Below are 27917 nucleotides of genomic sequence, written 5' to 3' on the forward strand. Positions count from 1 at the left end.
CCTCACTATGTGCTCGGCGACTATTGCGTCCCCCCCGGAAACTTGCACCCCGGCGGAAAGGTTCCGCTTCCGGAAGTGGCGCGCGGGCGGGTGACGGGGGCGGCCCCGCAGGAGCGGAAGGACCTGAGGCCGAGGCAGGCGGAGGCGGCGAGCGAGGATGAACAACAAATTTGACGCGTGAGTCGCGCCCCCCCGCCTCGGCTCCGTCCTCGTCCCCCGCCCCCCCGGGGGGAGCCGCGGCCGTTGGTCCGGAGGGGGCGGGGCGCGATGTGTGACGCGCGCGTGGGGGAGGGGGAGGCTTGGGGGGACCTTCCTGGGCCTCAGTGTGGAGGCTGCTCAGACCCAGCCCCTGATTGGCCTTTAGAAACGGGGGCTGAGCCCCCCCCCACCCCCCTCCTTGGTGATTGCATTCACTGCTTGGGACAAATTAACACCTAATGGACCAGGGGGGAGGAGGGGTGGTGGGCGAGCGAGTCCAATGAGCCGCCCCGTGCAACCCTGCCTGCAGGTGTGCGCAGCGGAGGGGCAGGAAAGCAGCCCCGCCGGCCCCGGGGCCTGAGCCCCGTCCTCGCGAGATGATTCGGAGCCTGCAGGAGGCCGGCCGAGGGGTCCCGGGGTTTGGGACGTGGCGGGACGGACGTACGGTCTGACCCGGCACATGGCACTTCTCACCTGCGTCTGATTTTTGGGCTTAAATGGGAATCGACGGGGTAACGTGCCTCGGCTTAAATAGTTATCGGTGGAGTCATATACCTCGTCTTAAATAGGAATCGACGGGGTGATATACCTCGTCTTAAATAGGAATTATGGGGTAATATACCCTGTCTTAAATAATAATCTATGGGGTAATATACTCCGTTTTAAATAATAATCTATGGGGTAATGTACCTCGTCTTAAATAGTAATTATGGGGTAATATACCGTGTCTTAAATAGGAATCTGCGGAGTAATATACCTCATCTTAAATAGTAATTATGGGGTAATATACCTTGTCATAAATAATCTGTGGTGTAGTATACCTCGTCTTAAATAATAATCTATGGGGTAATATACCTTGTCTTAAATAGGAATCTAGGGGGTGATATACCTCGTCTTAAATAGTAATTATGGGGTAATATACCTCATCTTAAATAATAATCTATGGGGTAGTAGACCTCGTCTTTAATAGGAATCTATGGGGTACTATACCTTGTCTTAAATAGTAATTACAGAGTAATAGACCTCGTCTTAAATAGGAATCTACGGGGTAACGTACCCATTATTGGTACAGCTAAGTATTGGATAACAAATGATGCCTGGGCGTTGTATCGGCCACGGGACCTGTGACGGGTGCGGGGCTCATAACGCACCTCCCTGCACGAGTCTCTGTCGGGCTCCCAGCTTCTCTCTGTGTCATGGGGTGCGCGTTGGGTGGCCACATTTTTGCTCCTGCGCAACTTAAGGCTCTCTCTCCTCCCACCTCACGTTCATCAGTTTGAAAGATGACGACAGTGGGGACCATGACCAGAACGAAGAGAACAGCACACAGAAAGACGGTGAGAAGGAAAAGAACGACCGGGACAAGCCCCAGGGCAGCACCAAGAGGAAGGTGAGTGCTGTGCGCTCCACTGCTGTCGTCAAGGCACGGTTGGAGATGCTGGACTTGACGGGGCTTGATCAGTCCAGTAGCTCTGCTGTAAGGAAGATGCATGTCGGCATGTTGTTATTTTGCTTGCTGCTCTGTCAGTGTGGTACTAACAAACTAGGGCTAATGAGCGTACAGTATAATAAGCTGAGCTCGAGTACCCTGTTCACCGGTGCAATTAGAAATCTTCACCCAGTGAGTTGAACTTGTGGAAACAAAAAGCAAAGCTTGACTTGCTTCAGGCAAATCTCAAGAAGTATTTGCAGATGGGAGCTTGCTCTTGGTTTCGAATGGCGGTTCTCAAGCAGGGTACTGTAGCATGCTGGGTGCCATGCAGCCCTTTTAAGGGTGCCCTGAAGTGCTGTGCAATGCTAGTACTGTTAAGTGTGCAAACACCTAGATGCTATTTGCAAGATAAAACCAGACACTTCAAACAGAAACCCAGAGTTTCATAATCTTTCTGCTCTGTTGTGGTCTTTGTGAGCTTTTTGACAAAAAATAATTGCTCTGGTATGTTTTTGTAGTAAAAAAAATGAGTGAGAGCTTAGGAACCAGTGTTTTCAAAGGGGGCCTGGAGTCTAACACAAGGCTGCATCGAGGTTGAAAACTGCTGGTTTAGAAGATCAAGTTTTGTGCTGTTGTTTAAATAGTCTGTCCTTGAAGGGTGATTACAAGCAGATACAGCATGGTTCAGTCAGGTTTGGGAAACCACCTCCTCTCCTTTAATCTTGCGCTCATTAAAACTTGCTCTCTAATTAGTGTAACATCTTTGCATGATCAGCTTGGACCTTTTCCTTCTCCCTTGCATGATGGAACCTCTGTCAGGTTGGTGATTCTAGTGTAACATCTGTTTCTTGGCGACTGCATTAATGTACGCTGGAAGCCTTTTATATAGGCAGTGGCTGTTCCTGGCACTCCCTCTGTCTTTATCTGCCTGCGTGCTGACAGTGCTCTGAGAAAGCTAAATGACTGAACCCTGCCACTGGAATTGTGGTGGAGTATTTCACTTGATTTGGGGTTTAGTTCACTTTAGATGCTTTTTCTTTTCCCAAAAGAGAAGAATAGACTACTCTGTGAGAAGCTCCCGTTCTCTTCTTTGTTTTGCATTCCATGGCCTGTGACAGCCTTGACCGCTGCAACTGTCCTGGCAGCCCAGGGTTAAAGGGAGCCGCTCCAGAATTTATTAATGCCCTTCCTAAATTTGCCTGAGGGGTTGCTATCGGGTGACATTCTTCCTGGGGCTGGGGCTGCTGCCCCTTAGCACTTTCCCTTCCTGCTCGAAGAGCGAAAGTACTCTGGATTTCTAATAACCTCTTTGAAATACAGCCGATCACTGCTGAAGTAATGATCTGTGTCAAGCTATTAACCAGGATGGGATTTTTCTAGGAAAATGAGGCTAAACTGTTCCTTTTATGCTCTGTGGTGGCAGGACCACGTGCCTTTCTAATGCCATGCATATAGCTTTCTCGGTCTCTTCTCCAGAGTAATTTGTGAGGATAAATGAGGTTCTCTGTTCTGCAGGCTGTTGTCCCAGGGCCGGCCGAGCACCCACTGCAGTATAATTATACTTTCTGGTACTCCAGACGAACGCCCGGGAGGCCCACCAGCTCGCAGAGCTACGAGCAGAACATCAAACAGATTGGCACCTTTGCCTCCGTGAGTACATCCCCATTGTTGCGCGTTATTGTCTAAGCGCAGTGCAACCGCTCAGGGTGACTTTTCTCTGTGGTGCTGGCAGTGACATGTGTCTGAATCTCTGCCATCAGATGGAAAGGTGGGTGGCTTATTTGCCAAGACCTGAATTCTAATCTGCCTAAAACAGTGGTGTCAAACGTATGGTTGGTAGGCCCAATCCAGCCCATGAAGGTGGGTCTTCACACAGGCTGGACCAGCCACCTCTGCAGGCCAGGTTTGGCCTGAGGGGCTTGTTACCATGTCAGCATTAATCTCCGCTGCTTCCCAATCTAGGAAACTAACACTTCACCTCCCTCCCCTACCCACTGCTGAAATGGAGGGTGGTGGGTGGTTAGTAGCTCCTGGTGAACAAGATTAGCAGCAAGGGAGAGGGCAGGAGGGAAGGGAAGAGATGAGCAACAAAACTAGCACCAAAACTAGCTCCAGCAGCTCAGACAGTGCCACCATTGCTCACGGGTTGTCTGGCCCATGGGAAGCCCTGCAGTCTGGATCCAGCCCACAGCACCCAACACATTTGAAAACCTTGGCTTAAAATGTGATGATGTTATTAAAAAAGATCAGGAGAAGGTACGACTATGGAGTGCTGCTACTTGTCATTGAAGGGTTAGTGTCTTCGTTAATGGCAGAATCCTTAGTTGTAAGTCAGGGCCAGTCAAAGCGTTTCCGGTCAGCTGTAAGTCTGGTAGGTGCATGCCAACTTGTTTGCGAGACTTAGCGGGTAAGTAAAGGAAGAAATGACTTTCCCGTGTTTAGAAATGTTGAACATCTGCAGTTCGCTTTGTGTCTACACTCCCACTGACATGGATCTTAAACAAAAAGCTCCTCTGTTCTCGGGGTGGGGGTGCAGAATCTCTTTTGCTTTATAACTGATGTGCTTGATGCAGGCATTTCCATCATACATGTGACAAGCTGGTGGGCTTGGATCTCATGACTGGCTCATTGCCTCCTTGTGCTTTTGTGGAGGTGAGGGCTAAAAAATAAAGTTGGATGGGGCTGCCCTCTGAAATGGTATTGAAAAGCCTGGAAACATGGGACCCTCACAGAACAATTCCTTCTAGATCTTTCAGTGACAGAAATAAAACCAGACCTTGTTGGTGATTGGGTTCAGGATCTCCATGGTGATCAGGACTGTAAAAGAAGCCGATTCCTTTTTTTAAGATAGAGTGACTTTCCCAGAGTGTTAATCCTGTCCCCTCTGAACTCTGCTGGAATGTTTGAAGTATTAAAATAACTCTTCCATACAGCTCTGGATGTGCTTAGTTAAGGGAACTCCCAGTTCCTCTACCTACGTTTGGTACGCTGAGCCTTCAGACATGCCAGTCCAGACAGCTGGGTCAGACCCAAATGCTGGTGGGAATGGGAAGGGTTCCATTAAGAATGATGGTCGTCATTTGGAGGCTTGGAATTCATCAGCGTCTTTTGCTTCAACAAGTGCGATTTACTTGCGTGCTCGTATAGCTGTGTGGGAACCGCAGAGAGTTGTGTGAGAGATCACATGGCAAATAGCTATCAAACCATTTGAGCTGTGTTTAAAAAAATACACTAATTTCACTGCTTAATGTTAGGGTCACAGGTTCCTTTTACATCCCAGTAATACCTTAGGTTTTAGGGAAATCTTATCAAACATCATTTCTGAACCCGTGACAGCTAGCTAGATACTGGCCGCTAGAGGGCATAGCAAACTTAGTAACAGAGCTAGTATCCACAATGTGTTTTAATGATAAGCTGTAAAACAACAAAGACAGACTCCTTCCTCCAACCCGATTTCTTGTGCTGTAGTGATCAGCTATTAAATAGGATTTTTTTTCTCTGAAAGGTGATAAGTAGAGATGGTCTGAAAACAATTCCAAGGTCTAAATGGATGTTCAGGCCCAACAGGTTTTGTGTTAGTAGTCAGGGTAGCATTTGCTTATCTTTAATCTTGCTATTGACTAAAACCGCAAAATATAAACGTTAACTGTTTTGTTACTTGTTCTTTGGCTAGGCCAGGCCCAACAGGGTTGACCAAAATCAGTGGGAGCTTTGCCATTGAATTCAGTGAATGCAGGATCTAGTTCAGAGGGCCTTATTTTAAAAATATTTTTTCTTGTCTAGAGCAGCGCAATAGATAAGAAATGTGTGAAATGTCTTGTCGTTTAAAAACAAGACAAAAACCTTTTAAGCATTAGAGAAGCGTGTACATCACTCAGCGTTGGCATGAAAGCCAATTTAAAGATTGCTGCAGTAGCAGCCAGCCGGGAAAGGGGTTAAAACAGAGTGGTTGATTTTAGAGTTGCCTAAACAACTGCTTGAGCAATCACTTTTCAAGGTGGTTTAAAATCCTAAACCAACATCAGAAAGTGTTTGTGATTCTACAAATCCCCCAATCTGCTCTTCCCCTGTGAGGAGAAATCTTGAAGCCTTCCCTGGTGTGGAAAGCAAGGGTTAATTAAGTGCCTCTGTGGTCTCTGAGCCCAGTGGCAGCCTGCCGATGAGCTGAGCTGTTTCACTGCTGGCTGGTAATTGGGGTCCTGTAGGGTGGGACTTTCACAGTATCTGACGGAGGCCCCAGTGCAGTTTGACTTGCCTACACCTTCATGAATTACATGGTGTGTAAGTACAGCAGGTACACCAAGCCATGTGCTGATAAGTGCCAGGCAGGCAGCTTCATGTACTTAGAGTAACTCTGATACCAACCCCATCAGTACCCCAGGCCCATTCCAAATATTTTAGCTTTCTCTGTACAGTATAGAGGGAGAGGGGGCAGAGTAGACCTGACTTAGCAGAGGGAAAGGAGTTGCAAGCCAGGCTTGCCTGTTGCAGAACCCAGGTCTCCTTCTGATGGTGAGAGCGCCCTGATCTTGCGACATAGAAAGCATTGGCTTGTTGCTGATTGCTGTGGCTGTGCTATTACAGGTGGAGCAGTTCTGGAGGTTTTACAGCCACATGGTACGTCCTGGGGACCTGACAGGCCACAGCGACTTCCATCTCTTCAAAGAGGGAATCAAGCCCATGTGGGAGGTGAGTTGGTGCCCTGGACCATGGCTCATTTACCTCTGTGTTCTAGAGAGAGAGTGTTTGCAGTACAGGACTCCTGCCCTACATTTTTTTTTTCTGAGCTGCATGTGTCTAACTTCAGCCCTGTCCTCTTTCACGTAGCAGCTACTGATGTTGCCCTGCATACAGAGGGGTTACAGGAGCACAACTAGCTGCCTGTCATCAGGAAACTGAGAACCGCTTCTCATTGGCTGCCTCCCATCTGAGAACGTGGGTTCTGGAGACTCAAAGCACCTGGCCACTGTAACACATTCACCTTTCGTTGGATCCGATTCCATTGACAGCAGTGTGGGGGTTTCTTGAACCCTGTGCCACTATAAGTGTATTCCACAGTCCAAATCTCCTTGTGTAGAAGAAGCAAGTAGGGGTAAAAGTGCAGGCACTGAGAGTAAATGGTTGTGGGAAGGCTTTGATCTATATCTCCATCTCCCTCTCTTCCTTAGAATTACATACAGAAGCAAACTGAATTCTTATTGTGGAGCTGTGTGGAAACAGCCTGGATCAATTTTCCCCCCAGCTTGCTGGCTCATTTCCAGCAATGACCACCACTGCTTGCAGTATAAGAATTTTATGTCTTGCTCTCAAGTGCCTAATTACACTGCTTCATCCAGAAGAATTTATTTCTGAACTCAGCTGGCAGTTCGTTCACAACAGGGGCTTATAGCTTGCGTTCCTGCGAATGCTATTTATATAAAATGTCTAACCCCCTTTGAGCTTCTAATGAGCTCCTGCCTTTGGTAACATGATGCAGCCAAAACTCCCCAGGTTAACGGTATCTGGAGTTTTAAAAAGCATTTTCTCTTATGCATCTTAAAATAGCTGTTCTTTAATTTCTGATACTCCCTTCACTTTTGCCTTCTTTTCCCAACTTGTTTTCTAGGCCTCTCCCCCATTTCCTAGTGGCTTCCCTCCTTGTGGCTTCCCTCCCATCCTGTGGAAGTGCCAGTTCCCCACATACACCCCTCTGCATTGGTCTCATCATCCCCAGTCCTTTTCTGCCTTTCTCCACCAGATATCAGAAGCTTCAGTAGTAACACTACTGGGTTTGGGTTTTTTTTACTGAGCTTTACTCTCTTTCAGCCAGCAAAGAAAAATTAGACAAATGACTAAATAAAGATTTGTTTATCGTTGGGGGGAAAAAACAAATTCCCACAGGAGCAAAATAGCAGGGGTTATTTTATCCCGCTTCCTGTCCTTATTGTGGCCCTGACCTTGCTTGAGCAAGTACTGATTATCTAGTGATCGTATCTACTACTCTTGGTTTTACTCCCTGATTTCCCCACTCACTCCTTGTAAAGTGGCCTTGAATGGGTTAAACTAAATGCCTGTTAAGGATTGAATCCGAGACAGCTCATTTCTAAAGGGGGGATGCTCGCAAGTAGGAGAATAGAGCACTTAATCAGAAAGCAATTTGCTCCTGTCAGTAATTTGCTGCATTCCTGGCAGTTGTGCTGATTTGGATTGTTCTTGCATGAGGCTGTCCCTGACACATTCTGCCCTAAAATCTTCAGCTTCCATCTGTGGTGGTCCAAGCAATGGGGCTTTGATTCACTCCGAGCATGGTGGTCAAGTGGAAGGAGCTTGAACTTTAACATATCTGTCAGTGACTTGCAGAGCCCAAGCTATTTCTCCAAATTGCCGTTAGGTTTTCAGAAGCACTTTACAAGTGCTCCCTCCCTCAACATCCCAGCCAGGGGAAGAAGTAGTGTCCTCATTTCCCTGATGGGAAAACTCAACTCCAGGGTGGGACTGGCTTATTTTAGGCCAGAAAGGCAATTGGTGTCAGAGCTGCGGGTGGAATACAGGAGTTCCTGTCTTCTAGTTCTATGCACAGCCTATAGTGTGGTCCCTTTTTGTCAGTTAAACTCTAAAGCACAAGTACATAATGAATAGGACATAATGAATAGGAAGAGAATCTCTGGAAAGCAGTGAGTTGGCATCTCCCATTCTGCCTGGGTTCAAAATATCCATGTCGTGCACTAGGCGTGAGGTAGGTTTTGTAATGTTTTATTTTGAAAATACCTTGGTTCTGTCACTCATACCCCATCTGATCAATATCTGCTCCCACCCAAAGATGTCCTTGAATGGAAAGCAGAAAAAATTACTGCGAGGAAACAAATCAATTTCTCATCCCTCTTCCCAGGATGATGCCAACAAAAATGGTGGAAAATGGATTATCCGTCTGAGGAAGGGCTTAGCATCACGATGCTGGGAGAATCTCATTCTGGCCATGCTGGGAGAACAATTTATGGTGGGGGAAGAGATCTGCGGGGCAGTCGTCTCTGTCCGGTTCCAGGTAAGCTGCTTGGCGGACTGTCAGATGTGCCTGCTGGCTGGTTTACACATGCTGCCCTCTGCTAACCCCTCCAATCCTTGTGCTCCAGGAGGACATTATCTCAATATGGAACAAGACGGCCAGCGACCAGGCAACCACAGCTCGGATACGTGACACGCTGCGGCGAGTGCTTAATCTACCTCCCAACACCATCATGGAATACAAGACACACACCGACAGCATCAAGTACGTGCCGCAGTTTGGGAGGGAGCGGTGCTGGTTACCCATACATTTGGCGGCTTAACACAAGGTGCAGGGGTACGAAGGAGTGGTCACGTGTGTTGTTTGTGTACCAGTGCTTTGGGACTGTTTTGACTGTCAGCAGATACAAACAGCAGCTCTTGTGCCAGGTCACTTTAAAAGTCAAAAGCCTGTGATATTGCCCTGCTGCTGTTGGGGATATTTGCTTTTCAACAGTAAAAACATCTTGGTTTTCTATCACATGCAGTCCTGGTCTTCACTAACAACCTACCGTCTCCTTCATCTGGGAACTGGGCTCTACAATGGGGGAACATGGTTTTATCTGTTCAGAGACAAGATTGCAGTGGGGAACAGATTATTTGAATGAGTAGAGTTTCTGCAAAATAAAATACGGAAGCTAACTGGGATTTATTGGGCCATTAGACTTATAAATGTTCCTGGGAAAGCGCCGTGTGAATTTACAGTGCTGTACAAATGATTTCTAATCATAATAAATGCTGTATATTAAATCCTCCCGGCCCCTAGTGACAGAGGCTCTTTAACAAGACTAGAGGCTGATGGTACACAGAGAGGACAGCTGTATTTTTAAATAAGCCCATTACAGTTTGCCATGCCAGGCTATTCACGGTGATGTTTATTTCCCGCAAAGTGACAGAATCATTGCATATAGGGGTATTAGATGGAAGTGAATAACACAGACCCTTTTTCTGTTAAGTGCATTAGAAGCCAGAACACAGATTCAGTCACGTGGGTCGGGTTAAGGGCACTTTGAAGTGTTACATATGCAAAAAAGCAATTGGACAAATTAATAATAAGGACAGGAATTCCTGGCATTAGAACTCGGGCTTTTGAATCCAGCCTGGAACCACCACAGGCCAAGTACCCATCAAGATTTCCTAGGCAGGACCTCTTTCCATAGCTAAAACTTGCTGAATCCTTGGCAAGCCCTCTGTCCCACATGGCTGCTTAGGCTATGTCACAGTGTAGGATGATCAGTCTAATGTTTAGTGAAAAGTGCCTGTCACAATCGCTGCAGGTTTAGACTCAGGGTTAGCTAGTCAAATCCTGTTTCTGATAGGAACCCCAAAGAGCTTCTGGACCCCACCTGTGGCCTTCTCAGATGGCTGCTTGTGAATGGGAGGGCAGGCTCATTATTCTTCTTAAATGGACTCTGTTCCTGACTTCTGTTTCCAAAGGCTCCCACTGAAATGATTGTTGGATCTTCTTGCTGGACTCTGAGGAGTACATGTCCCTGTTGCTGGACAGTGGCGCTACTTCTCCCACCTGCTTCCACTAATTGCCAATAGAGGGCATTGCTTCTGCCACATCTGTCTTGATTACAGGATTGTACAGGGCTTCTGCAGACCTGCAGGTGGCTATTCAGTTTCTGTAGTACTTTTCAGAGACAACGCAGCCTGCATGATAAGGCTGTGGGCTCCTTGCAGTGAGAGGAATCGGAATCTCTGGGTATAACATCCTCATTTGTCTTCTCTTCTCTCCCTAGCCTTGGCAAAGAGAGCCCTTGCCCTGAGCCAGCATTCCAGCCATGGGGGGCTGGGAGCACCTCTGCTGTCTGGGTTAGGCAGAGAGGTTTTACCATGGAAAGTTGAGATGCATCCTCTGCATGACATCCTCCCCTACTTCTGCAGGAACACAGCGTGGCTCCTTCCTGTGTAGGGATTCACACTTTTGAGGGCAGCCATGTATTGCATTGCCTCCAGCCTGCTCATGTGATCTTCCCAAATGTATTCAGTTCCTTCCATCCCTTCCTTGCTGGCCTCTGCTCTTGGGCTGTTGCTGTTTCATTTTCTTTTGCTGATGTGAAATCCAGGATGTCATTGTCTGGGCATAGCAGGTGTTTGGGGAGCAGATTCCCATTAAGATTGGGATTCAGTCTAGCAGCTGAGAGCAGGTCTTGAATGGGGTTAGTTGGCTTATTTCCTGCTTATTCTTCTGCACTTGGGCATACTGACAGCGGGCTTGCAGCCCCTCCTGAGGCAGAGCTAGGCTGTACTCCATCCCAACATTCCCTTAATGGCACTGCATCTGCTGGGTAGATTCTGATCTGTTCCACCTGTGCAAATCCAGAGGGAACCTACTTATCAGAGTCATCACCCTGTACTTGAATCAAGGTAACGGAGCAGCAACTGGGAGCAGCAACTGAACTGTTTGTTCTCTCTCTCTGTCATATCACCTGCGTTTGCACATAGTAGTTGCAAACAGCTCTTTGTGGCTGTAGCTATGGCTGTAAACTGGATTGGGCACAGCCACTGAGGCCCTGACAGGACAGCAGGGAACGACAGCACTTGCTGCAGTCTGACCGCATGTGCAGGCTGAATCATGTTAGCAGGCTCCTTTCGCTAGGGCAGGATTTCTTGTGTGTCTGTCTCCTCCAGGAAGGCTCCCCCTATCCCCTTCCTATCCATCAAATCCTCTTGACATGCTGTCTGTTGTCAGGTGAACTCCTGTCGCACATGCACCACTTGATTTAGGACTCTGGCAGGCTTCCTAGCCAGTGCGTTGCATTCACACTCTGTGGCTCTGCTTTACGAAAGGCTCCAATGAAGCAGCTGTGTTGGGGGCTTGCTTGGTATTTCCTTTCTGGGTGGCTTGCAATGTTTTAATTTCTCTGGGCTGCTTGCATACAGAATTTGATTAGCAGCAATGGTGCTTGGAGGGAGGGAGCATGCTTAGTGGGTACTGCTTAAAATCTGGAGCTTTGTTTAGAGAACTGGTTTTCTAGGATCTCTCCAGTGTGTGCTCTGCTCTGGGATCTGGCGCAAGACTTGGCTATCACTCCTGAGCCATTACATTTATTCTTCTGAAACCTGCCTTTCTGGGCCCTGCATTGGTGAGGTTGTGAGCTCCTTGCTGACAGGCTCAATACAGTGAAGCTGTGTTTGAAAAGGAACTTGTTCATTAGACTTTCCCCGAGGCTGCCCTGCCTTCAGTCCTTCCTCTTGGCAGCAGCGGGTTTGCACGTTTAGCCACATAAGCAGACCCTTCAGAATGGGTTTCCTGAGTTCCTCTTTCCTCGTGTGCAGTATTGACAAACTGTCTAAGCCCCCGGAAGCAGGCAGCTTACTCTAGTCTTGTATCCATCTCCAGTCTTGCTAGAAAAATGGTCCCGGAAAGCTGACAAAGTCCAGAAGGCAGTTAATACCCTTCATCTGGGAGTACTGGGCACCTAGGAGGTTTCAGAGAGGTCTAGTTGTGTGGCTGAGGAGAAGTCTTACTCCCCCGCTCCCACACTGCCTAATACATTTCTTTCGGTTAAGGGTTTTCTAGAGCACTACAATTTCCATGCTGTGAACACGTAGGGAAACACTGTGCTTCTAACTAGAAAGCTCCTGTTATGCCAAGGTGCCCTATAGGAAGGGTTTCCTTCACTAGCAGTGTTTCGCACCTCATCCTTCTTTCCTGCTTCTGGTTTGTGTCTGGGGCATGGGGGTTTGTCTTCCATCAACAGCTTCTGTCAGCAGCTAAGGGTAAGTCAAGAATTATGCTCTCTTTGTGGGAGACAGATGTATTCCTTGAGTGGCAGCACACGGGCTTCTGCTGAGCTCTTTGGGCTGGCAGTATTTTGGTTGCTGAGTGACTTTATGGATCATCCTGTCAGCTTTAAAGCAAAGCTGCTTTTCTGAGAACAAAACTGTGCTTGAAAGTGCCTGCTGGAGTGGGAGCTGAGCAGAGTATAAAACTATCCCTTCCTCTCAGGGACTGCTGATAACTAATGGGACTATGAGAGTGAATTAAAAGAATGGCTGATCTTAACAGTGCTGGCATTAGGGCTGTTTCACTGCAGGCACTTGCTGACAATAACCTCAGACCTTCCTTTGGCCAGGGAGCAAGTAGATATGCTACAGAAAGGAAGAGGGAGTTATGCAGTACAGAGGAATGATTAGGGGTTACATGGAGCTCTCCCAGGACAAGGGAAGGGGACAACAGCTATTCAGACGCCAAAGACTGATGAGAAGCGACATCCCTATGAGGGTAGTGCTGTATGGCAGTGAAGTCTGAAGAGTCACCCTGTTCCTAACGGGAAGGAAGATGGTTGGCTAATGGCTTAATCTGGGGAGAAAAGTCTTTGCTGCTGGCTCAACGGTTCGCATGACTCACTGGGACCCCTGCTCTTCCGTCCATTGTAACTCCTTGCAAACTGGGAAGCAATATTTTTGAAGGTTGCAGTCATTCCTACAGCCCTCTGCTTGGCTTTGAGCTGCATGTGGCTTCACCCCACCAGCTTTTATCCTTAATTACATTTTGTATCATTACAAAATTAGATACTTGAAGGGGGGGAGAGCTGTGTGAATGCAGAGAAGTCCTCCCTTTACTGTGGCACACCTCCAGAATGACGAGTTGTCCCTCATGTTGGGAGGAGTGACTTGAATGTGGATTGTTCACTGCTTGCTTCTAGGTCTAAGACTAGGCAGACAGTGTAATGGAGCTCAGGAAAGTGCCAGAGCTGAGGGCTGTCCACCTTTTTTCAGGTCCATGGGGGGATTCCTCTTCCAGTTCTGGCCCCGCCCCTAGTAGACATCCAGGTTTTAAAGAGCACTCTTCTGGCCCAGAGCTTTGAAAAGGGGGTGATGCCTCTTCAAGTTTATTTGGACAATGACATGGGGGTGTTGGTGAATCTGTAAGGCTCGGTACCTTGGGGGCTTGTTCCTTCACTGTAAAGGGGCTAAAAGTAAAACCCATTTATTCCGTATTTCTTCTTGGGGAATGCAGCTCAAATGTTAAGGTCAAAAGGAGACTACTGCCTTCTGGAACACTGTACCTAGATGTTTCTAGGTGCTACCAGAGATCTGAAAAGGTTTTGTTCTTGCTTTTTTTTTTTTTTTTTTAAGCAAAAGGAAGGAGAGGTTGGAAGGATCTGGGATCACTTCCTAGATGACTTTGAGCAAGTCTGTTGTTATGGTAGGGCCAGCCAAGGATGGAGCTCCATTCTTTTGGGAGCTGTCCACACACAGTGTCATAGATGGTCCCTGTGCCAAGAGCAGGAACAAGACTACAGAGACAAAACCCACCAGGTGGAAGGAATGGCAGAATGCACAGTGAATGCTGATGGCAGAAGAAGACATATTAGTTTGCATATCTTTTTAGGGTAGGTTGGGTTAGGATCAGCAAGATGGGAAGGGCTGAGAAATACTAGCTTGAAATGGAAGAAGAGGGAGGGCTGGGACAGTCAGAGTTGCAGGAGGGTCTCGGAGGCCTTCGACCTGGTTCTGGCAGCCTCTGCAGCCGCTTCTGTCAATGGAGTCTTCTGCTGGCTTCTCACTGCAGTTCTTCTCCCCAGGCCTCGTGGCAGAAGTGGAGGCACCACCCAAGTCCAAGTGCTTCCACGAGTGTGGCCCATGATGGAGCCCACTTAGTCACCAATGCTTCAGTTTCCCCATCTGTTAAATAGAAACAATCCCCCACCCCATCTGTGTGTGGTGCTCAGCTGCTGTGGTTGCAGGGCTCTGAAAAGTGCCTACGTGTGCTGACCCAGAGCTGTACTGGGGCATTGGGGAACACAGTAACAGGAGTGGCCTCCTCAGGCAAGGCAGCAGAGGTTTCTGATTTCCCTTATTCCTGTATCGTGTGAGGCTTTGTGTTCTAGATTTCCTGCACTATGAAGGACTTTTGCTCCCAGGTTAGGAATGGGACTTGGCAGTTGGAGCACAGCATAGGTACAGCAGCCAGGGTGATCCTAACTGGAGAAGGTGGGCGCTGGGTTCATATCAGAAATAAATCTGTCCAGGAATAACTGGTGCTATCAGGAAAGGAAACCAAGGAAGCACTGGATGTGGTAAAGTAGGAGAGAAAGACACAAAGGCAGCAACATTAACCAGAGAAGAGCTGGGGACAGCCTGCAGTGGAGAAGTTCAGGCCGTGTGCAGCAGATGAGGAGAGCGAAGGGGAGAGGAGGCAAGGACCAGAAGAGGGAGACTGCATAGGCGGTCAGAAGCAGATGCACCTGGTCAGAAGGGCTCCATTTTGTTGTCCTTCTAATTCCAGCCTCCATGTGTTTTGCAGCTTAGGGTGCTTTCAACCCTATCCAGGGCTCTGAAGATCCCTTTCTCTGCATGGTTTCCTGGCCTTGTAGTCCTGATTGTTGGTACCAGCCAGGTGTATGCAAAGAGGAGAGACCTTGCGTGTAGGCCATGCTTGGCGGTAGAGAAGTCATGGGATGAAGAAGTGGGGTAGGGCTTTTTCCTGTTATAACTTGTCTCTGTGCTGTTTCCTGGCAGTGAGCTTCTAGCCTGGCTCTTCTGTTTTTGGGCTGTTCCCCAAGCAGGACCTGCCACACTGGCCAAACTGGTGTTGTGAAACTCCTCTGGAGAAATACCTGCTAGAAGCCACAATGAGGTCCCCTCCCATGATCCCCCTCAATTGCCTTTGACCTAATGTTGCTCTGAACCCCAGCCAGTCATGGGAGAGGCTGGTACACAAACCAAACCAAACAGCAGCCCCTGCCCTGCACCTGTGCTGCCCCACTACCTTTGCAGCGTTCCCCCTCTCGTTCCATTAGTTCCATCAGAGCAAAGGGCTGGCACGGGGCTGCTGCCTAGCCCTGACCAGTGGGTACTGTCTCTGAAGGGGTGCTGTGGGCTGTCTGTTCATCACTTGTCCATCCTGGTGAAGGACATTCTGGGAGAGGAGAGAAGAACTGATGGGGAAGAAGCCAACTCCTGGCAACACAGCACTTCAGTGGGTATTAACAGGTCCCTTTGGCAGGCCACACAGGCCGAGGGCTGAGTTCCTGTGTTTTCTCCCTGGAAGGGCCATCCCTGCAGGACTGAGGTGCACTGAGGGGGGTTCTTGTTCCTTACTGAGAGGTATGGAGGCCTTTGGTCTTTAGTGCAGGTCACCTGTGGAGGGGAAATCTAGCCCTCCTCACTCTTCGAAAGGAAGAGCATGTATTTAGATCCAAGTTCTCAGTCCTGGCGTTATACATTTCCACTCTCCTGGGCTCCCTCTGCAAGGCTGGCCAGAAAATGGCAGAGCATGCAGCATACGGCCTAGCTCAGAAGCACGGAAGATCCAGAGCACAGTGGCAGTGTGGAATGTCCTTCCGGACTCTCCCTTGCCATGCTGGCAGTGGGTTGTCTTAAAGCCCATTGCAAAATAATGAGCTTCAGGTCTGGAAATAAGTACCTATTGGGTAGAATCAGATTTGACAACTGAGCTGGTTTGTCTCTAATCTCTCGGTGCCTCTGGGATTGCTTAGGTTACGTTAAATGGCTTGGCATGTACTGCAGCCCCACGTGCTATATTCAGGAGCCCTGAGAGCTACAAAGCCCTTTGATGTATCTGATTCCAGAAGATACTAGTCATGGTTGTATTAACCTCAGCGTTGTTTCCCGGAGAGAGCTCTCGGTATGCTGTCCTTGTATAACAGACAGCAATTTCTCAGTCTACTAGCTTTGTCCATCAGGAGCACATCCTCCACCAGGGAATGGAACGTTAGGCCTGTCCCTGTGACTTATCTGAAAGCACTTTCGTTTCAAATAGCTGTAGCGCATCTATTGTGGTTGTCATTAACAATGCAGGTTTATGCTAGAAAATGAGACTCTCTAATAATAATTGGATTCTGAAGCCTGGTTAGAGAATGGGGTAATAATGAAGCCATGTGGCATAAAAACAAATGCATTTCAGGGGGTTCACATATCTAGGTATGTGCTGAAGCAGGAGCCCAGAAGCTAGTGTAGTTTAAGCAGCCAAGGACTGTGACAGTCCTCTAGCCTGGGTTATTTTATTAGCTATGGGAAATAGAAATTCAGTTTTAAAAAAGGAAGGAGGTCATCGCCTTGTCTCTGGGTATTAACACGGTTTGATCACCGCCAACCAATGAGGAAGTGCCCTGGCAGTGCTGGAGTTCAAAGCTGCTCACGATGTCAGAGGCTTGGCTGGATTTTAAGGATGCTTCTGTCCACTAAGGCTGTCTGAGAATATTGCCTTGCTCCCCAATGAGTGCTTTTCAAAACGCCATTGAATGTCTCTGCTCTCATTAAAGTTAAGAAGCCTTTGATCTCAAGTGCTGTTTTTTTTCCCTCTGGCTTGCCAGGGCCTGGGAGGAGTTTCATGGCCTGGTGAACAGCAGTGGCCGCTGATTGAAGGCTCCCCTTCTCTCTGTCACACCCAGGGTAGGGCCTCATCTTTCTTCTTACGCGACTGTATGGCATACCTCTCCGCCACAGGGATGGTCCTCCAACTCTGACCCCAACACAGGCTTGTATTGTGGGCCTGTGATCCGTCCCGTTTTTCTATTGGCTAAGTTAAGATCAAAAGTGATCTTTGAATCCAAAAGCACTAACATTCTCACCATGGAGTGTTGTGTCTCTTTACTTTGCATTACCTGCCGGGATGCTGGCTGCTGTTTTGATGATGTGTCCTCTGTCTGCAAGGCAGCTACATCCCAGGCCCAGGCCCAGGAGGCTGAGAGGTATGGCCTCAGCTTGTTTGTACTGCACAGGGGTTGGCTGTTTAGAGCTGGAATCAGACACTGGTACATACATTTGCCCACTGGTAAAGGCGCTTTGAGCTTGGCATGCATGCCTTTGCTCTCGCTGCCAAGCATGGCAGAATAAATTGGACCACCTATGAAAACTTGTCTGGGAAGATCATGCAGGAATTGCTCTGTTTTAAAAATAGCACAAACTGTGGGTAACAGGATGAGACTCCACAAGTTCCTCTGTTAATGGCAACCATGTGCAGATAAGTAGGGTAGTCAGGTTCAGCACAGAGGTGAATCTCATGACCAAGAGCATCTTCAGTCCCTTACTGTCCACTTATGTGATGGCAGGCACCTTCCTTTAAGTGGCTAGAACACTGCCTGCTGAACTTGAGGCTCGTTCTGTTGTCATGACGCTGTAGATGAGCTGGATTGCTGCTGAGTAATCACTCTGGTTGCTACACATCAGTGCACAGTAACTTGCCCAAGGGGGATGTGTTGCAATATCCCAAATACCATAAAGCTGTACATGCAAAGCTACCTTCCAAGCTTAGTTGGTAACCCCCCAGCTGCCACCACTTCCCACCTTACCATCCAGCAGAAATGCATTGGATAAACTCACTCGGTGATTGTGGAAGAAACAAAGAATTTTTTCTTGCCTACCTCACAGGATTGGCTTTGTGGGAGGATTAACGAGATGTTTATGAAACACTAAACACGGTGCTCAGTGCTGTTTGTACTATTAGAAGACCTTCCCATGACCTTCTAGAATAAAATAACAGCACAGTTGGTGATTTACCGATAGAAGATGGTAGATGTGCAAAGCACATTTGAATATGCTGGTAATATTGACTCAACTGTCTTAATTGCCTTTGTTACCCACATTGAGCAGAGCAAGCAGTGACAGGAGCAGAGAGAGCCTGGGTAACTGAGAAATAGGCACTGGGGACTTCATGGTAATGGGGAATGAAGAGAGAAAGTCAGGATTCCCCCTGCTAGGCAACAGCTAATCGCTAATTAGAGACCTGTAGGAACCTGCTCTTCAAGGTGAACTCTTTTGCCATCTGTAGGCTTGGCGTGGGCGAGAGAACAGTGCTGGGAGATGAGGCATCAGGCAGCTGCCGTCAGGTACCTGGGTTGCACTAGTGAGTTTAGAACCGTGCCCCCAACTAGCAGGGCTGCCCAGCTCTGGTGTCAGGGAGCACAGGACTATGGTGCTTAGCACAGCCTTTCTGAGGGTGACCTCCAAGCATGTGTCTTATAGCAGGATAATGCATTTAACACCCCAGATAGCAGAAGGGTGTCCAGCATACAATAGACTTGAAAAAGACTACTGTCAAATCCCCCCAAGAAAGGCCAGACTGCCCTGCCGGCTGTCCAGGGTCTACAGAGCACAGAGCTAGCCCAGAGGTTTAAGAAGCATTTCGCAGTCCTTCAGTAAACTCCACTTCTTACTGCCTGCCTCTATTCTGTAGCATGGCTTCAGCTAGCTGTGCTGACCTGCTGGGACGTGTGCTTGATCTAACCTTGTAGAGTCCCCCAACCCAGCTTGTTCATTCCTGTAGGGCCCAGTGTCACGCTTTTGTAGAGTGAGCAGAAAGCCCAGGCCCTGTGGCTGTCAGAGACCTGAGCTTTTAGTGACAGGTCATGTGTTGAAAGAATAAGTACTAGAGGTGCACTAATACATCAGTCCATATCGTATCAGCATCAATGAAAAAAGAATTGACATTATCGGCAGTTGGCTTTTTTGGCTAATGTGGCCGATAGTGTCACCAATAAATGGTGCGTGCATGCGTGCGGCCAGGAGTGCAGCCCAGAAGCTTGGAGAGCCGCGTCCAGATGGTAAGTCTCTTGGGGGAAAGGGGTGGGGGCAGATTGAGGCCCCCGCAGAGAGGGAGGGAGTGGGGCTGGGGCAGAGGCAAGCGCTGCACAGGTGGGGTGTAGGACAGCTGCGAGCGGCTCATCCAGGAGGTGTGGGGGGCAGGGTGGGAGGGTCTCACCACTGCACACATCCATGAGGGAGGCATGGGGGGTGCATGCCCCCTGGATTTGTGTGTGGGGAAGGGGGCTGCCACTGCGCTCAGGGCTGGGAGCAGTGCCAGGCTCTTCCCAGTGGGGGGTTGGGCTGGGGCGGGTAACAGCAGTGCTGGGAGCGGGGGCTACAGAGTGGGCTGCAGCCACCCCAAAATTTGCCGTAGCCACCCCCAAACCATCTCCTCCCAGTGCCGCAGCCCTGGCCAGAGCACCCTGCCGGGGAGAGCCTAGTACTGCCTCAGCCTGTAGTGGGCAGCCTGCTTCTGCCCCATGCACAGATCTGGGGGCACATGTCCCCCATGCCTCCCCTGGGGGAGTGCATAGCAGTGGGAGCTGCCCCCTGGACAAGCCACGTGTGGCTCTGTCCTATACCTTGCCCTGCCCCAGCTGCACAACGCCTGCCCCAGCCTCAGCCCCACTCCCTCCATCACTGCAGGGGCCTCAATCTGCACCCCCATGCCCTTCCCTCCTCCACTTCCCGCCCCTTCCCCCTCAACCGACTTACCAGCTGGATGCTGCTCTCCAAGCTGCCGGGCTTGCGTATCGGCAATCGAGTCGGTATTAGTCAGTATGGCTCGTTAATAATCGGCCATCAGTATTGGACCAGAAAGTCTTCATTGGTGCACCCCTAATAGATACACACGTGCTCTTGTTCCGCAGTCCCCTTTTATTGGTGCCCTGCTCACGTGAATGAGGGCTGCAGTATCGGCTCTAGGAGCTTCCCTTCCAGGTCATGGAGTTCTTGAGGTTGGTAAAATCTGAACTTCTTGATAGTGTCTCTTACAAAGAGCTCCCTGTATCTGGGATAAAATCAAGAGAGGTCAGACTGCCATTGAGATTAGAGCTATGAGCTCAGCTGCCAAACAAAGTAGCTGTTGTTTGCTTGAGAACCGAATAGATGAGGCCCTGTACGAGAGGCGGCGCTTGCTCTTATCCTGAAATCTACTGGGAAGTTTTGAGATGGCAAATGAGCCCATGGCTGACAGCTACTATCATCCTTGAACCTTCCTAACAGATAAGGAGGAACCCAGGATCTTCTCCTCTTCCATCTAAGTGCACCGGTGACTAGTAGCATCTGGGGTTTGAGTGGGAGCACTGGCTAGAATGTGGATTTGCTTAGCAGTTAGCTGGTCTGATTTGAGAGCAAGCGCAGCTACTAAAAACCCACCCATTTCCAGTCTGCATCATGGAACACATGAGACTTGTCTTGGAAGCCAAGTCCTTGCTCATATGATTAATCTCCTGTTCTCTCCCTCTCTGTCTTCCAGGGATAATTCAAGCTTTCGAAATACAAAAATCACATTGTGAGAACAGCAAGGTTGGCACTGGACTCCTCACCACCTTGGAAACCAAGGAGTGGTCTCATCCATGCCCTCCGGTCTCTGAAGGGACTTGCAGCCTGGATTGACCAGGTCCCTCTTCGCTCTTCTCTCTGGGGAAGGATCCCACTCAACGCCCTGAGCATCGGTGACTGACACCAGGCTGACCTTGTCACACAAACTCTCTTTGGTGCGGGGGCGGGAGGCCAACCTTTCCCTTAGCAGCGTGCCACCAAGGCGCCTCCTTCAGCACTTTCTTCTTCCTCTCTGTACACTGCACCTAGGATGTTGCAATCTCACACTCATGCCAGAGCCTTCTGCTGAGGGATACCAGTATTAAGAACATCTCTGCAGCTGGGAGAAGTGTCCTAGTTGAGAGCCAGCCTGTTGGTTTGCAAGTGCCCCCTTCCAGCTCTGCCAATAAATTATTGGGTCTCTTTGTTCCTTTCAGTCTGTCGTTTCCTTTGGTTCATTTAAAAACAAGCAAAAGGGTGATTTTTCTTGCTTGGAGCCCCTTCCTGACCTCCATGAACCAGGACCCCACAGGCCTCCAAGACAGTGAAATCCTCCACCCTTCTCTCATCAGTTTGAGTTGCCCAGCGGCAAGGGAACCTGACATCAAACATCACTGGTCCTGCTTTGTGGTCCTGACTCATCTAATAGCTGTGGAGCCTAACGTGGCCTTGATGCGACTCCGCAGCATTTGTTTGTGGTCAGACTGAGTTTGGCCCCAGGTCGGGCTTGTTTGCATGATGTGTTTATGAAAAATGGGAGTGGAATTCTCTCCCTGCCTGCCTGTTTGATCCCCTGTGACTGCTAGTGCCTCGCACGACTGCCTGCTGGCCTGCCTGTGCCATGGTTAGATGGAGGCTTATAGTCGGTGTTCCTCTCAAGCCGGGGGAAGGAGGGGCCGAAAAAGCCATAATTATCTTGGCTCCAGTTCCCTTCCTGGGATAACAGCAGCTCTGCAGGGCGGTGGATTGATCAATGAAAAGGTCAAGTGTATGGATGTTAGCATTTAAATGGTGAAGGAAGTAGGGGAGCTCTCTTGCAGCACCTGTGGTTGTGTGCTGTCATCTGGGGAAGACCTAGCCAGGATTTGGCCCTGAGAAGCAGCTCTTGGGGATCAGGGCTGGGGAGTGGGAGTGATCTGGCTGCTACCCCAGTGCAAGGCAAACAGTGGTGTGTCTTGACTGGGGAGCTCAGACACCTGCAGCTGCGTTTCCACAGCAAGGAAGAGAGCTAATTATTCCCCCTGTTGTTTGACGACAATGCTAATGGTTGTCATTACCAGCTCTGGCCTTTTCCGCCTCCTCAGGGATTGTGCAAACTTTCTTTGTGTGTTTTATTTTTCCAGAGTGGTTGCAGTTCAGCAGGGCGCCTGCAGTGGGTGCCCTCTGCCCAAGCAGAGGTAGTGCCAGTGGCTGCTCAGCTTTGAGCAAGTGCCGTTTCTCAGAATGAGGCCCATTGTTTGAGAGCAAGGGCAGCATACGGTGCTTGTGTCTTGGACAAGGGCTAGGCTTGACTGGGTGACTAGGCAGACCTGTACAACCTCCTCAACTTTAAAAAGAGATTCAGGAATTGAAGTGACCTGGAACCAGCCTTGAGGACACTCTGAGGATGTTTTGCTGTCCCTGGTGGGAACACTCGCCCTTGTCCCATGCTCTGGGTTTATAATCTCTGAAAGCGTTCAAGAGAATGAGTAGAAGCCACCCTCCTATTGCTCTGAGTGCAGCTGGCTGCTGCAGCAAGTGACTCAACAGGTGTGGAAGAGTAGATTAAAACACCCCCAGAGCATTCAGCCTGAGTGATGGAGCAGCCCCTTAGAGGGCAGGGGTTGTGCTGCATTGTGGGATGCCTGGAGGACTGAACGGGCCTGTGTTGCAGAACAGAGCATGTGCATGTAACAGAACGTTACAAAATGCATCCGACTAGAATAGTACCAGATTCTTCCAGGTACGCTTGTGTAATGCCTTGGATAGCTTGGCATTGGGCATGCATATCTGTGCACTACCATTTCACACCCCATTTGGAATGACCTAAGGGTTTGGCAACCTTCTCTTAGACAATAGTTAGGCTTGACTGAAAGACTGCAGGCGGGTGCTGCTGGTACCCAAGTTGCAACTGTGGTCCACTGACTGCAGTACCCAGACCTCCCTGCTTGGTGCTGGGGATGCTCTCTCACCACCTCCCCTGGCAGCCTTCACTTATCATCACCACTGGGTGCCACAAATTTCTGTCACCAATGGCAATGAGGAGCGGTGACTTTAGCAATGATAAATAGAAGCTGCAGTTTGGCATGGAGCAGGGAGGGCAGGGGCAGCACATTGCAGGGGAATGCACAGCACTGGGCAGTGGAGATGCCCAACTACTGTATGCTGCCCATCCCCTGTGCTACAGACCAGATTCACTCTCTTCATGGGCTGGATCTGGCCTGTGGGCTGTAGGTCACCATCTGCTGATCTAAGCAATGTCTGTCCACAGCTTCAGAAGCTGGCTTTTGGGGTTGGGGAGAAGGGGGTGGTCCCCTCCAGACGTCTTGAGACCCCTCATCCCAGCTCTTCTCCTGCTGCTTCTTGACTGTCATTGATGTCACTTCCAAGGGCATCTCCGAACCAAGTGATCGTTCCAGCTGCAGCTTGCGTTCCCAGGTTGTAGAAGGTAGCACCACAGCTGCTGCTTAAAATTCCTCTCAATAATGCTCTCTGTTGCTGCCTCCAGTGTTTGTTAGGGGGATTTAGAGGCAATTATTTTTAATATAAGCAGAAACCAGCCAGGCTGGAATACTGACTGTGGACTCCTTTCAGTCACCTCGTGCTTAGCTCTTTGCAGGTATATCCCTGAAGGGTTTCATTTCCATAGTGGTGCAGAGCACAGCTTTGCTATTTCCTGGATTTCCACACTTTTCCCCTCTGAACGATGCACTAGTCTGTATGAAACTTTCCTGGATTTCCACACTTTTCCCCTGTGTCTGATGCATAAGCCTGTATGAATGGTGCACTGAGAAGTGTCCCAGGCCTTCTGTGCTTGTCTTTAAATACTGATCTACAGCAAAATGCTTCAGTGGGCATCAGCTTTTTTTCCTCCTTTCACCGACCCGGTTGGTTTCAATTCAAAGCTCTCTCAACCCTTGTTTGTGCTCCTACAGCACCTGCCTGTGTGGCCTAGGGGTGTGTGTGCTGACTCCAGGGCCAAAGAGTTGTGAGTTGAAGCCTGGGTGTGTGCCCAGACTTCTGGCTGGACCCCCCCATTCTAGATTTTTTGGGCTTTCAAAAGGAGGCTGGGCAGCTATTTGGCTGGGGCAATATGGTCCCGGCACCCGTTCCTGCCTGGGGCAGGGGGTCGGACCTGATGATCTGTTTAGGTCCCTTCCAACCCTAAGTACTATGATACTATAAACATGTTGGTTCCTCTTGTTCGGTTTGAATGTTTTTTTAAGAGAGTGGACGTGGTTCTGCTGCTTATTCCGTTCCATCTAATACTAAAGCCCTTTTGTTAACCTCTGACTACACATAGTCACAGTGGCAAGTGCCCAGGCCCCGGGCTGTCGTTGCTGGTACAAAGGGGCTGAGTAAAAAATGAGTTGCAATAGGGCTGCTGTATTGTAGCCCACTTTGCTGCACCAATAAAACCTGCAAGACCAAGGATGTGGCTCATTTTATGGAGCTGAGGGTGGCCAGAGAGCAAGTGGCATCTCTTACATGAGTAAAGCTGCTTCTTCCAGGTTTCAAGTCCTCTCTACCAACAGCAGTAACAGCATCCACCACTTCCTGCTAATCTAGACCTGCTGAGGGCTGTGAGACGTGTTGGGGATGACTCATTTGCCCCCCTCGCTCTTTCATGATTTTACAAGCCAGACTGTGAGTACTGCATTCAGTTTTGAGCCCCCACTACAGAAAGGACATGGACAAATTGAAGACAGTCCAGCAGAAGGCAACAAAAATGGTGAGGGGGGCTGAAAGACATGACTTATGAGGGCAGGCTGAGAGAACTGGGCTTATTTAGTCTGCAGAAGAGGAGACCGAGGGGGATTTATTAGCAGCCTTCACCTCCCTGCAGGGGGCTGCAAAGAGGATGGGGCTGGGCTGGTCTCAGTGGGGGCAGATGACAGGACAAGGAGCAATGGGCTCCAGTTGTAGCAAGGGAAGTTGAGGTTGGATATTAGGAAAAACGTTCTCACTAGGAGGGTGTTAAAGCACTGGAACAGGTTACCCAGAGAGGTGGTGGAAGCTCCATCCTTGAAGGTTTTGAAGACCCAGATAAAGCCTTGGCTGGGATAATCTCGTGGTCCTTTGAGCAGGGGGGTGGACTAGATGTGACCTCCTGAGGTCCCTTCCAACCCTAACTTACTATGATTCTACTGAAAACTGCCTCACCCAGGGCAGGGCAAGTGCCTCTGCTTTCTGCAGTGTGCGACTGCCTCTAGGTGGTTCAAGCACAGGTTGTCTCCGCAGGGAGCTGCAGCCAGCCCCGTTCTGTGAGCAGGACGTGACTCAGACTGGGAGAGTCTTGCTAAACTCGCTCCCTGGGTTCGGAGAATCGTGTGATGGCAGCCATGGGACCGGGCGCCGGCTGCTCCTGGAGCTACCCAGACAGGCTAGACCAGTCTTCACAAGCAGTTAGTGCCTGTATGTGCCCGATATGGGATTTCTTGGCTCTAAGTTTTGAAGGGCCAAGTGCTCCTACTCCCAAGTGACTCCAGCAGGTGCTTGGGCCCTATTGGTAATCTGGCCCACAGCGTACCCCCTCCTCTGAAGTGCTGGGTGCAGTTGTGGGGGAGCGCAGAGGGCTCACCGTTGCTGAAAACCAGCTGTGTGCAGTAGACACTGGCTTCCATGGGCACAATCGCTGTGCTTGGGCCTTGTGCTGCTGTGGAGATGAACAGTGTTTAGCTGATGGGGGTGAGAGTCACCAGAGCAGCTTTGCGCTGCAACAGCGCTGTGGCAGTATTGGGCTAGTGCTGGTCTATGCAGGCTCCCTAATGCACTCCCTGCAGCAGGGTCGCACAGGCAGGAGCTCTGCCAGGCACTGACACACCGGCTCCTTGCCAGCCCCTCGTTGTGCCAGGCAGCGTTTCCTCCAACCACCCCATTGAACAGGTGTCTTCTGCAGCGTGCCTGGAAGGCCCCCAAGCTGGGGCTATTTTGGAGCTCTGTGTAGGCTGGCACAGCCATGCCAGCCTCTCTGCCCATTAGCAAACCTGCGCCTGCCTCTATTCACATGCTCTGGAAAGCAGTTTCAAAGGAGAGTCACGGCGGCGGCATCAGCTGGGCCACAGTGGCAGCGGCAGACGCGATAAATCAGGTTATGAATCTAAATCGCCTGTGAGGAGGAAGGATGGAGAGGAATGGTCGTCCAGGGTCTGCGGCACTGGCAGGTCAGTCCCGTATGAGTATGGCCCCCCGAGCCCCATGCCTCCTACGTGTTCCAAGTGGTAAGAAATGCAGCCACGCACCTCCCTACCAAGGCTATTTGCCATGGGCCCACACACTTGGGGCCCCTGTTTTATAACACGGTCCAGCTCAAGGACTCCACCCTGACACCCGGACTGTCCCTAGCCCTGGCCCTAGCTACCGGCTGTGACCACCAATTCCTCCAGAAGCCAAGCCCCGTTGGAGTCATTAACCTGCACGGTAGTAAGAGGGGGCCGAATCATCAGGGGAAGCACAGCCAGCCTGGGGAAGCTTTGGTGAAAGCCAGAAGTGTGACCTAGCCCCTGAGAGGACACTGGAGCGATTTAGCAGTGCCCCCAGCTCTGGCAGCTTTCCCCTGGGACTCGGGAAGGGGAGGGCTCTCCGTGGCTGCACAGCAGGGAGGTGATCGTATCCATGCAGGGCTCTGCTGAACCTCTGCATTAAGGATCAGTTGTAAATTGCCAAGAACATCCAGCCGAACATTGCGTGGGGCCTGTTGGGTTTTTCGGAGCTATATTTAACATGCGGAGAATAGCCAGCTCGACGGCCTTATGGACAGACCGCACTGTGTGCTGGCTCCGGGAAGAACCTAGCTTTCCAGCCAGCTAATATAGAGCTTTGCGGTAATGAAACTGATTATGAGCTGCATTTTATCTGCTTCTGCTTGTTGATGAGGTTGTGGGGGAGAAAACAATGCAGAGACACTGCAGCCCAGGGAACTGGGGGGTGCTGCTGGCAGCTGAGAAAGAGCATCCATCTGAGCTGCCCTGACCCCAGAGGCAGGGCAATAAACCAAGACAGAGACAGGGTCTTAGGATTTTAGGTATCAATGATCACCACCACCATCCCCCAGCCCCTGGCACCCCTGCCTAGGAAGGGGGTGAATAAGCACAAGCCCCAGATCATAGGGGAAGGAGAGAAGGGCAGCAGAGAAGCTCATTTCAAGGCACCTGAGGCTTTGAAGTCTCATAGAAAACCCAGTTTTCTCCCCTTAATGAAAGGGGTGTGATTAACCGCCAATAACAAGCCAAGCCCAGCCTGCCAATATGAGCCCAGCTGGAGGGCAGCTGCCCTTTTATCAGCCTGATTGCTTACCCAGAGTTCCCTTTCTTAAAGGGGGAATTTGTCATTTCCTCTCTAGATTGAAAAAAAAAGTCTGCCTTAAATGCCCATGCCCCAGGTGAGGCAGGGGAAGGAGTGGGTAGGTTGCTGCAAGACCCTGCTCCCCAAACTAGCAGGTAAGGGCCTGGGGCCATAGTGAGATGCTGGTTTGGGGACCCTGTGGTCTAACAGCCCTTGAGCTCTGTGCTGGCCTCTGCTGAGTTTGCCCCAGTGAAAGAGCAGTGTGGCCCAACAAGGCACCTCCCAGGAGAGGGACACCCCGCTCACCCGGGTGCTGGGTCACCTGGCTCAGCCGTGGTCTTGCTTCAGGACTTGAGACAAGGCTTTCCTCCCCCTCCCCCCGTTCTTGTTTAAAAGGGGTGATGATGATGGTTGTGGTGTAATGAACTCGCTGGGGTCCCCTGAGGGATGAGGAAGCAGAAAAGTATCGCACTGTTGGAAGTCTCGGATCTGTCCCTCCCCTCTGCAGCTTGGGGCTGGGCCTGGGTAGGTAGGATGCCCACCTTGAGAGGCAGCCCCTCCTGGGCCTTTGGCCTTGACTAGTAGTGGGGAGGGTGGTGGCCAGTGGGACTCGGCTGTGGCTGATGGATGAGCTGCCTTATGTATCTATGTGAGATGCCCCTACCTGACTTGCCTGCGTGTGTGGCTGGACTCTGGAGCAGTGGCCTGGGTATGTCTGTCTCACCTGGCTACTGCT

General features: G+C 50.0%; 1 protein-coding gene across 2 annotated transcripts; it reads left to right on the forward strand.

The window, feature by feature from the left end:
- The first annotated feature begins 68 nt into the window (after positions 1–68).
- EIF4E2 (eukaryotic translation initiation factor 4E family member 2) lies at positions 69–21134 on the forward strand. 2 transcript variants are annotated; one of them, XM_006262928.4, is made up of 8 exons: positions 69–177; positions 1474–1588; positions 3146–3280; positions 6215–6319; positions 8499–8651; positions 8740–8876; positions 16945–17023; positions 20634–21134. In XM_006262928.4, exons 1-7 carry the CDS (start codon positions 158–160, stop codon positions 16988–16990), a joined length of 711 nt encoding a protein of 236 aa, XP_006262990.1. In that variant the 5' UTR covers positions 69–157; the 3' UTR covers positions 16991–17023; positions 20634–21134. The 2 variants fall into 2 exon arrangements, with proteins under 2 accessions (XP_006262990.1, XP_006262991.1); XM_006262929.4 differs by lacking the exon at positions 16945–17023.
- Positions 21135–27917: the final 6783 nt, after the last annotated feature.

Source organism: Alligator mississippiensis, chromosome 7, assembly GCF_030867095.1.
Source record: "Alligator mississippiensis isolate rAllMis1 chromosome 7, rAllMis1, whole genome shotgun sequence".
NCBI classification, from domain to species: Eukaryota; Metazoa; Chordata; order Crocodylia; family Alligatoridae; genus Alligator; species Alligator mississippiensis.

Bases quoted from the DNA above. Each gene is read 5' to 3' on its own strand.
- EIF4E2 (XM_006262928.4), top strand. From the start codon at position 158: ATGAACAACAAATTTGACGC. The intron at 178-1,473 runs GTGAGTCGCGCC...CACGTTCATCAG, and splicing joins ATGAACAACAAATTTGACGC to TTTGAAAGATGACGACAGTG. The intron at 8,652-8,739 runs GTAAGCTGCTTG...CTTGTGCTCCAG, and splicing joins TCGTCTCTGTCCGGTTCCAG to GAGGACATTATCTCAATATG.